Below are 11,697 nucleotides of genomic sequence, written 5' to 3' on the forward strand. Positions count from 1 at the left end.
AAAGAAGACGGAAGATTTCATCAAAGAAAATAACTTCAAAGAGCTGAAAAAGGATCCAACGCAGAAGTACCAAAGAGAGCTGTCCGACGTCGTGAAGAGATGCAGCAGAGTGATTCCCGAAGAATGTCGACAGAAGATGAACATCCTAAATTCTAAAGCGCCCGTGATGAAAGGGATCCCAAAAATACACAAGAAGAATGTACCCATCAGACCATTAGTTAACTTTAAATGTGCTCCTACCTACAATGTTTCAAAATTGTTAGCAAGTAAGCTCAGCAATGATTTAGAATTAGAACATGTATACAATGTAAAGAATAGGTATGAATTTGTTGAACGTGTCAAGAACATAGATATAGATTCGAATAGTAGGCTAGTCTCATTTGATATCGCAAATCTGTACACAAACATTCCTGTATCCGAAACTGTAGATCTTGTTAAATGTAGGCTTTTACAGAATAGTTTAGACGATGAATATGTCAATCAGATTGTAAAATTACTTGTGACTGTTTTGAAGCAAAATTATTTTTGATTCAACAATAGATTTTACGAACAAACAGATGGTTCAGCTATGGGAAGTCCACTTTCGGCAATTTTGTCAGAAATATTTTTACAGCATCAGGAAAAAGAAATGTTAACGAATTTAAGAAAAAATCATGATGTAAAACTGTATGTTAGATATGTAGACGACATTATTGTTATCTTCAGACAAGCCCAGGAGCAGGAGCACGAAACGATGATGCAGACACTAAACAACCACCACCCGAACCTCACCTTTACTAACGAGTTTGAAGAAAACAAAAAGATCAAATTCCTGGACCTCACATTAGAGAGAAAAGACAGCAAGATAGAGTTTGACATCTACAGGAAACCTACGCAAACGGACACTACAATCAACAACAAGTCTATCCATCCGACAATCCACAAGACCGCAGCCTTTAGATCTATGCTGTACCAAGCCTATAAGATCCCACTTAGCCAAACCAATAGGAAAAAAGAACTGGACACCATTAAGAAGATCGCTCAAGTGAATGGATTTCGGACCAAGACGAAAGAGGACATCGCAAGGAAGGCGGGGGGGAAAATCGATAGACAGAATACACTACACAGCAGAACAACATTAGAAGAGATAAAAGAGGAAAACACTAGATATATCACATTTAGCTACACGGGGACTACAACACAAAGGACTGCTAACAGATTCAAGAAATACGGAGTTTCAATAGCCTACAGGACTCAGAACACCATGAGTAAAATACTGCATCCAAAAATAGAAGATTGTAACAAATTCGACACTTCAGGCATATATAAAATCAATTGTGACGATTGTGATAGCTTCTACATTGGACAGACTGTGAACTTCGTTATCGCTTCAAAAACCACATATCTGCATGGAGGAACAACAAACCGGAAAGATCAAATGTCGCACAACACCTGTTACAAAATAGGCACTCACTAGGAAAAATGGAGGATAGTCTAGATATTTTAAAGAATTGTAAGAAAGGATATGTAATGAATGCTTGGGAAGAATTGTATATTTATAAGGAAAAATGTAAAGATAGAAATAAGTTGATTAATGAACAAATACATTTTGATTCCAGTTGCACTTATAAAAATGTATTGGCCGGTGCTTCCGGTAGCCAATAGGGTATAAGTAGGGACGCCATTCAAGATTCTTGTCATTCGCCTATTGGGTCTGATGATGATTGGAGTGTCCAATCGAAATCGATCACTACTTACCACCTTTTTTGTATATTTACCGTCTTGTGAGTAACAGTATAAGCGTAAATATATGTTTTAAGTGTTATAAGACGTTTCTTTTATTTACTTTCCGTAAATTTAATAACACGTACAATGCTGATCAAGAAGTTATTTAGTGAAGCTAGTCAAGCAAAATTAGCAGCAAAATATAGGGATACAAGAATCAAGATTTCCATGAAGATTGCAGATATTTACTTCAAACAAAGAATGCATCAAGAAGAGAATTACACCACAATACGCTAAAATCAAAGTCAACTGTAACACTACTGCCGCTAAAAGTGTAACGAGTTATTTTTCCTAGGGGGGTAATTATTTGCTATTTGGCCGCGCACCGATTGATGAGGTGAGTGAGCGGCGGCAGCGAGGCTAGCGAGCGCCCTTTGACCCTGCTTATCAGTGCCGATAAGCCTGGGATATCCTAGATCTTCAGGATAGCCTAGGACAGAGACATTCGAGTCGTGGATCCCGTGCAGTGAAGAGCGAGCGTGTGTCTAGTGAGACGTCCAGTGGTGTACGTGACAGTGGTGTCGGAGTATGCTGGTGGTGTGATCGCGCCGAGTGTTGGTGTAAGTTGGGTACTGACCCACTTGTGGTGAGTGGACGACTTGATATTATTAGTTTGATAATATTAATATCTGGTTTTATTGCGAGAGTTAGAAGCCTGACGGTAGTTAGGATTTATATTAGTCAGGAATAATATTAAAGTGTATTCCTGACGGTTCTGGGCAGGTGCTAGAGATACAAGATACAAGATACAAGATACAAGAATACTTTATTTACAATCTTTAAGATTGAAAGGGCGTCAATACAGAATTGTGCAATTGCTATATAAAAGTCAAAACAAATTGTTATTTTTTAAGAATAAAAAATAGCTTATCAGAGTTCTTGCAGTGATGATTTATTCAAGTTCTTGCCAAGACAAATACTCATTCAGACTATAAAATGGTCTATGTAACAGCCAGCACTTTAGTTCTTTCTTCAGTTTTCTGGGTTGAAGAGACTTCAAGTGGACGGGAAGGACGTTAAAAAACTTGGCACGCATGTATGAGGGTTTCTCTTCATAGAGCCTTGTGTTGTGAGCAGGAAGGTTGTAATCATTTCTTCGTCTTGTGTTGTATGAGTGCACCTCCTGATGACGACAGGTCCTGGAAGAGTCGACAATGGTAAGAGTCCGTAGTATGAAGAGGTTGACTACGGTCAGGATTTTTAACCTCCTAAACTGTGGTCTTTTACCTTTTACCTTTTACCTTGGTCCTCTTCTCCGTAGTCGTAGAGACTAGGGAATCGTCATCTTCTTTTTTTGTGTGTGGTCTGCAACTATCTGTTGTCTCAATGCCAGTCAGGGTTCGAACAGCCCTCTTTTGCATGATGAGAACTCTGTTAAGGTTCTGTGCCGACGATCCACCCCACACCACAATGCCATAACAGAGAATACTCTCAAGAAGGGCATAGTATGCTGTTAGTGCCGCCTCTTCTGTGCTCACAGCCATTGTTCTTCTCAGTGCAAAAATTGCGGTGCTTAGCTTATGGCAGAGTGCTTCAATGTGTTCGTCCCTAGAGCGAAATAATATAATTTAATTGGCTGTAGTAGTTATTATTTTGCGTTGTACCTAGAGTTAGTTATATTACTAATAACTCTGAGGCCCGACAAACCTAGGCTGCACGATTTAGCGTGCGTAGTTGGAAGCACGAGGCCAGTAGGCTAGTAGCTAGTTTTATTAGCCTATTAACAGAAGCCCAGCTAAGTAACATAAAGTTGGCAGTAGCAGTAGTAGGGTTGTTATTGTTTATTCATTTGATTATTTTAATTTAACCTGAACAGCTTGTTTGGTAGTCCAACACGTTATCTCGGTAGCTTGGATAGCGGAGTACCGGCTATCAGATAATATATTTATCTAGTGTTTGGAACGTATTTAACAGTTATTTATCTGCTACTAAGTAGCTCAATATTTTAATAGTGCAATTGCCATTTAGTTTTGCCTGTCTGGCTTGGTATTTATTGAGACCAGCTATTCGTGGCGTAGTCACTCTACCTATAGTGTACTTGTATATTATTATGTGGTACGATTATTGAGTGAACTGATTGATTCTTAGCTTGGGCATTAGAGTTGTGTATTGGATTATAGTGGCCTAGTAGACCCCGCCTTTTGATAGCTCGCGTTGTGGTTTTTATTGGCAAGTCGTCGTGTAACTCACTGTGTTTTAGGCACTCTGGGCTTAACTATTGGATAGTTAGGACGAAGCCCGAGTTGCGTAGTCAGCAACGACCCCCTAGGAGTGTGGAGAATCGGCGTAGGCCTGGTAGTGATTATTGCACGTTTGTTTTGTGACTTGTTTTTTACTTGTTCACAGTGCCCGTGTATGAGCCAGTCCTATACCGGTTAGACCCGGCTATTGGCCTAGTGGTTTCCCCGACCTTATCGCAGACCCTGGAACTTTACCCAGCCATTGTAGGCTGAGCTATCCCCGGCAAACGGTTGCGACTGCTGCACTTTTAATTAATATATTTTTTTCCAGTGCAGAAAATTTCGTCGCAAGATGGCGCCTGCGAACAGGGACTATGGTTGGCAGTGGTGCTGAGTTGCTGACGTATTAACGGCGCCCGAACAAAATAATTTTATTTGTGCAGATTTGCTGCGGACTTGTGCAGATTGGCTGCGGACCTGAACTGTTGAGCAGAGTTTTAGGCAGACCTGCTGTGATTTTATAGTCGGTTGGGTAGGCCTAACCTGTTTTCTGTTACAGCGTGGTGCGTTGTGAACCCTAATTTATTTAGTGGTTGTGTACATAGATATTAGTTAGTAATTTTAATTTTGCTAATTAATTGAGCCTTATCATTGAATATTATTTGAGTGAGAACCCTTATTGTGTATTTGTGGTAATATTATAGGAAGGATAATATACAAATAAATATATAAAAATGTTTTTGATCATAATATAAATACATATTTTATAATATTTTTATAATTATAATTATATATGAATGAACACTTTTTAATAATGTTTTTAATAACAATAATACATATATATTAATATTCTAGTAAGGATAATATGCAATTAAATATTGACAGGTTTTTTTTATCATAATATAAATACATATTTTATAATTTTTATATAAAAATAATTATATATGAATGAACACTTTTTAATGATGTTTTTGTTATTAATAATACATATATAATAATATTATAGGAAGGATAATATACAAATAAATATATATAAATGTTTTTGATCATAATATAAATACATATTTTATAATATTTTTATAATAATAATTATATATGAATGAACACTTTTGAATAATGTTTTTGTTATTAATAATACATATATAATAATATTATAGGAAGGATAATATACAAATAAATATATATAAATGTTTTTGATCATAATATAAATACATATTTTATAATATTTTTATAATAATAATTATATATGAATGAACACTTTTTAATAATGTTTTTGTTATTAATAATACATATATAATAATATTATAGGAAGGATAATATGCAAATAAATATTCACAGGTTTTTTTATCATAATATAAATACATATTTTAAAGTTTTTTATAATAATAATAATATATGAATGAACACTTTTTAGTAATGTTTTTGTAATTAATAATACAAATATAATAATATTATAGAAACGATAATATGCAAATAAATATTGACAGGTTTTTTTTATCATAATATAAATACATAGTTTAAAGTTTTTTTATAATAATAATTATATATGAATGAACACTTTTTAGTAATGTTTTTGTAATTAATAATACAAATATAATAATATTATAGAAACGATAATATGCAAATAAATATTGACAGGTTTTTTTGATCATAGTAAAATATTGTTCCAGTCTTTGTACATATAAGTCCCATTCTTCACAAGAATCATCAAATTCAGATATATTACCTACAAGTGACATCACTAAAACACCATTGCAATGTTCTGCCTAACATGCAAATCGATGAACATGAAAGTTTGTTCTAACATGAAAGTCTGTTCAGACATGAAAGTTTGTTCAAACATGAAAGTTGAAAGTTCCTGTAGGCCTATATTTCAAGTTTTTAGGCTTAAAACTTTCAGAAAAAAATATCAACTTGAAAGATTAAGTTACTAAAATTTAAAATGAATCGAAAATAGTCTGTCACTTTTAATTTATAATAGTACGTTTATCTTCTTGACTGGAATAGAAGCTAGGCCTAGTCGTGAAACATACCTGAAAAACTTGAAGATAAAATTTAGTACTCTTTTTACTATAAAACTTTATCCTCGTCGCCACAATCTGTAATGTATACTATTTCTTTTATAGTAACACTAACAATTATTGACACTTAAAACCATCTTTACTATAATATGTAACTTATACTGACATTAGACAAGGCTCTGAAATAAGAGATGCTTTCATTTTGATGGTTGAACATAGAGAGCTTTATTCTTACGAATTGAGGTAGGGAGCACAGCCCATAGAGTATACAAGTTATAACAAATTATAAGGCACATATATTACATCATCCTCCCCTTCAAAGATAAAGCAGTAAAACAAAATGAAAAGAATTTGACCTACACATAATAATATAAAATAAGAATCAAGTTTACATGATCTAACAAAAACAATAGAACAGAACACTGTTAAAATTCTTAGGCTACTGTAATTCTCCAAAAGTTACAATAATTTTTAACTAACATGAATTTAACAACCATCAAATTTTATAATTTTTAACAAACGTAGAGCAAAGGAAATTATTACAAGTGGTACAACAAAAATCAACAAATCTTCTCTTTTAATCTAAAGTACAAAATTTAATACATCTTGTATATAATATAGGCTAAACATAAAATTGAAATAAGGCAATAAACAATTTACTTGAATTTACTTTAACTGAAAATAAAACATATCTTTCATAACAATAAAAACTCAATAACTCATGATCTATATATTATGAACTCATTCTTCCCTGAAAACACAAGGTTACATATCCAAAATTTTCTTTTTAATTCTATCTCTCAAAGGATACCTTCTTTCAGGTTCAACATGAACCGGACTTGGTTGTTTGCAAGAGCTTATAGGACTAGTTGCTATGTTAGGCCTGCTTGGATCTTGGTTAACCGGTGACAAAGAATTTCTGCCGGAACGCACAATTGGTGTACTAGTGACAGGCGGAGATTTTAAGGGAGAAGCTACAGATAAAGTTTCGTTTAGGTCACTAGTTACTGACTCTACAGACGTTACGTTATTGTCACCACCAACATAAACATTGTCTTGACACACATTCAAAGGCAAAATTTGGTCAGCGTGTCGTTTACAAACTGTGTCACAATCTAAAATGATCACTTCAAAGGAAACAGGACTCAAGGGATTAACAATGCGAGCCTTGCTCCACCTACGACCTGGACGATAATCACGGACTAACACCAATTCACCTTCACTGAAAGAAACAGTCCTGTTACCATGAAAACTTGCTTTTTGTTTCTCTACATTGCGATGCCAATTTTCATTTTTACAAGGTCTAAGCAGGTCAAACCTAGTACGCAACGAGCGACCAAACATGAGTTTAGATGGAGATTCACAAGTTGTACAATGTTGGCTGTTACGATAATCAAACAAAAATCTATCAATGGCAGTTTCAATATCTACATTTGATTCTTTAGCTATTTTACAACACTTTTTGAGAGACTTAACAGCATTTTCTGCAGCACCGTTAGTTGCTGGATGATATGGGGCAGTAAATAAATGCTTAACACCATTGTTTGACATGAATTTAGAAAACTCATCAGAAGTCCATTGCCTTCCATTGTCTGTTACAAACACTTGAGGTAAACCATACCTAGCAAAGATTTTTCTCAACTGAACCATAGTTGCTGAACTTGTTATACTATTCATCTGAATGACTTCCAAAAACTTAGAATAAGCATCAATTACTAAAAGATACATTTTGTTATTGATAGGACCAAAAAAATCTGCATGTACTCTTACCCAAGGTTTCTCGGGTATATTCCAACTATGCAAAACAGTTTTAGGCGGATTAGGCCTTGAATTGTTACAGTAATCACAAAGATTTGAGACATTCTCAATATCCTTATCTATTCCCGGCCACCACATACATGACCTGGCAATACTTTTCATTTTTACAATTCCTAAATGATTTTTATGTAATTCAGCTAATAGGCTAGGCCTAAGACTACTAGGAATTACAACTCTGTACCCCCACATGAGGCAATTTGCTTCTACATTCAATTCATCTTTTTTGTAAAAATAAGATTTCACACTACCATCAATATTTGATGGCCAACCATGTAGTACATACCTTAATACAGAAGACAGAATTTCATCTTTTTTGGTTTCACATTCTACATTTTTAGAACTCAACGGTACACATCCTTCTTGAATAAATTGTAAAAAGTCATAATCATCAAGATTATCATTACCTTTTACATCGAGCGGCAATCTGGACAAACCATCAGCATTACCATGATCTGAAGACTTTACAAAAATAACAGAGTAATCATAAGCACTGAGAAAATATGCCCACCGCTGCAACCTATTAGCGGCAATTTGGGGAATGCCCTTTTTCTTCCCAAAAATACTCAAAAGCGGTTTATGATCAGTTACAAGTGAAAAATGACGCCCAAAAAGATATTGATTAAACTTTTTGACCCCAAAAACAATCGACAAAGCTTCCTTGTCCGTCTGACTATAACCTTTCTCGGCTTTTGACAAAACTCTAGACGCGAACGCGATTGGACGTTCTTTGCCCGACTCTAAGATTGTTGAAAGAACACACCCCAAGCCGTAAGAGCTTGCATCACATGATAATTTCAATGGTAAATTAGGATCGTAATGAGCCAAAAAATCAACAGAAGTCATGAGTTCTTTGACTTTGTTAAAAGAATCATTGCATTTCTTAGACCATACCCAGTCAACATCTTTGCGCAACAGTTGATACAGAGGATGCAATATTGATGCAAGGTCCTGCACAAAACAACCATAAAAGTTAACAAGGCCTAAAAAGGCTTTCAATTCTGTAATATTTGATGGTGCTGGAGCACTCACTATAGCATTTACCTTATCAGGATCTGTGTGCAGCCCCTGACTGTCAATAATGTACCCTAAGTACTTGATTGAAGTCTGAAAAAATTCACACTTGGTCTTATGTACTGTTAAACCACAATCATTTAGTCTAGTCAAAACTTGTTTGAGGTTCTCTAAATGTTCTGAATCGTTCTTACCAGAGATCAAAATATCGTCTTGAAACGCTACCGTTCCTTCAATACCAATTACCAACTGGTCTACAATTCTTTGAAAAATGCTAGGCCCTGAAGTAATTCCAAAAGGAATTCTTGTGTACATGAACAAACCTTTACTCGTAGAAATGGTTGTTAGTTTCTTTGACTCATCGTCAAGTAAAATTTGTTGATAAGCGTGTTTCAAATCAATCTTACTGAATATTTTACCTCCAGACAACTTATTTAACAATTCGCTAATCTTAGGCAAAGGATAGCGATCTACAACTAGACAAGGGTTAAGCGTTACAGAATAATCACCACACAATCTTATACTAGAATCAGATTTTGGAATTGCCACAATAGGCGTTCCCCACTCATTAGTTTCAACTGGTTCAAGAATACCACAATTTACTAGCCTATCAATCTCATTTTCAACTTTTTTCACAAGAGAAAAAGGCACAGGTCTTGGCTTAAAAAATACAGGGTGAGAATCAGATTTTAACTGTAAGCTAACCTTACCTTTATTGAATGTTCCTAGTTTTTCAGAGAAAACTTCATTTACTTCAGGGAAAATGTCCTCGACTCTTGGGTTAGTTTCTGGAGAAACTTTTACATTGTTTAAGTTCAGGTTACCAATACCTAGGCTACTTAGCCAATCTCGGCCAAGCAAAGCTGGACCTCCATTTGAGATTACATACAAACTTAAATCATTTTTGACAGTTTTATCATACTGAACATTTACATTCAAAAAACCCATTGGTTTAATAAGGCTACCATCATATGACCTTAGCACAAGATCAGTACTGACAATTGGAACATGCTTGAATTCCTTTTCATAAACTTTATCTGAAATTGCAGATATAGGACTACCCGTATCTAACTCCATAGACAACTTTTTACCCTCAATAGTCACACACATAGTATATGGCTTACAAAGACTAGGTTTTACCTCATTGAAACTCATATTAATGTTAAAAATTCCTTCGGAGGACTCAAACTCAGAGGTTTGTGATTCGTCATTTAAATCAACATTAGGCCTAACTAACTCCACTGGGTCTTCTACTAAGTTATCATCAACTTCTAGGTTATGATGTTTTACTTTGTTACTGTTTTTCTTTTTAGGACAAACATTGGACAAATGTCCCTTTGTGTTACAATGAAAACAAGAATAAGAACTAAACCTACATTTTGAGGTTATGTGATTCGATCTACCGCAACAATTACAATATTTAGACTGATGTCTGTGAGAGAGATTAGACTTATTACTACTATTTACAAAATGTTTGCTCTGAGAATACTGAAGTGTGGTCCGTGGTCCCTGTGAAGACCCATCATAGGTAGACTTCGACCCACTCGTAGCAGATGATTGAAATGACCCAGATTTCCTCCCATTTTGATTAAAGCGACTCTTTTTAGTGTAGTTAATATTACTTGTAGGCTGACGTAAGGTAGCAGTATTTAAGTCAGCAGATTCCACGCCTAACGCGATTTCAACAACTTTTTTAAAAGTTAACTTTTCACTATCAACCTCTGTGAAAAGCTTCTTCTTCACCACATCACTAAGGAGTCCCGCAACAAATTGATCACGTAAGGAGACATCTCTTTGAGAAAAATTACAGTGTTTAGCGGCCCTTTGAAGTGAGACCACATAGTCTGAAATTGATTGGCCACTTACCTGTCTAACATGCTGAAACTTATAGCGTTCCGCTATCTCAGAAGGTTTAGGATTTAGGTGATTACTTAATATTGATACCAAATCAGTGTACTTCTTGTCTCCAGGCTTGTCTGGTTGACATAAATCATGTAAAATTCTAAAAGCCTTCCTACCCACAACAGAGAGTAGGACACTCGCCTTCTTGCCATTATCAGTAATGTCGTTAGCTCTAAAATATTGTTCCAGTCTTTGTACATATAAGTCCCATTCTTCACAAGAATCATCAAATTCAGATATATTACCTACAAGTGACATCACTAAAACACCATTGCAATGTTCTGCCTAACATGCAAATCGATGAACATGAAAGTTTGTTCTAACATGAAAGTCTGTTCAGACATGAAAGTTTGTTCAAACATGAAAGTTGAAAGTTCCTGTAGGCCTATATTTCAAGTTTTTAGGCTTAAAACTTTCAGAAAAAAATATCAACTTGAAAGATTAAGTTACTAAAATTTAAAATGAATCGAAAATAGTCTGTCACTTTTAATTTATAATAGTACGTTTATCTTCTTGACTGGAATAGAAGCTAGGCCTAGTCGTGAAACATACCTGAAAAACTTGAAGATAAAATTTAGTACTCTTTTTACTATAAAACTTTATCCTCGTCGCCACAATCTGTAATGTATACTATTTCTTTTATAGTAACACTAACAATTATTGACACTTAAAACCATCTTTACTATAATATGTAACTTATACTGACATTAGACAAGGCTCTGAAATAAGAGATGCTTTCATTTTGATGGTTGAACATAGAGAGCTTTATTCTTACGAATTGAGGTAGGGAGCACAGCCCATAGAGTATACAAGTTATAACAAATTATAAGGCACATATATTACACCTTGGTCCTCTTCTCCGTAGTCGTAGAGACTAGGGAATCGTCATCTTCTTTTTTTGTGTGTGGTCTGCAACTATCTGTTGTCTCAATGCCAGTCAGGGTTCGAACAGCCCTCTTTTGCATGATGAGAACTCTGTTAAGGTTCTGTGCCGACGATCC

General features: G+C 35.0%; 1 protein-coding gene across 2 annotated transcripts; it reads right to left on the minus strand.

The window, feature by feature from the left end:
• Positions 1 to 5,619: 5,619 nt before the first annotated feature.
• On the minus strand, positions 5,620 to 11,440 carry LOC128982532 (uncharacterized protein K02A2.6-like). Of its 2 annotated transcripts, none has more exons than XR_008489684.1 (2): positions 5,978 to 11,440; positions 5,620 to 5,670 (listed from the first exon to the last, which is right to left on the minus strand). XR_008489684.1 is itself a non-coding variant. In XM_054401487.1 (2 exons), the coding sequence occupies exon 2, from the start codon at positions 9,947 to 9,949 to the stop codon at positions 6,731 to 6,733; it is 3,219 nt and encodes a 1,072-aa protein (XP_054257462.1). In that variant the 5' UTR covers positions 9,950 to 10,941; positions 11,249 to 11,440; the 3' UTR covers positions 5,804 to 6,730. The 2 variants fall into 2 exon arrangements, 1 of the variants encoding a protein (XP_054257462.1); XM_054401487.1 differs by lacking the exon at positions 5,620 to 5,670 and having other exon boundaries at positions 5,804 to 10,941; positions 11,249 to 11,440.
• Between the last annotated feature and the right edge of the window lie 257 nt (positions 11,441 to 11,697).

This window comes from Macrosteles quadrilineatus, unplaced genomic scaffold (genome assembly GCF_028750875.1).
Source record: "Macrosteles quadrilineatus isolate MER2022 unplaced genomic scaffold, UCM_ALF_1.0 Scaffold_464__1_contigs__length_62434, whole genome shotgun sequence".
Classification (NCBI taxonomy): domain Eukaryota; kingdom Metazoa; phylum Arthropoda; class Insecta; order Hemiptera; family Cicadellidae; genus Macrosteles; species Macrosteles quadrilineatus.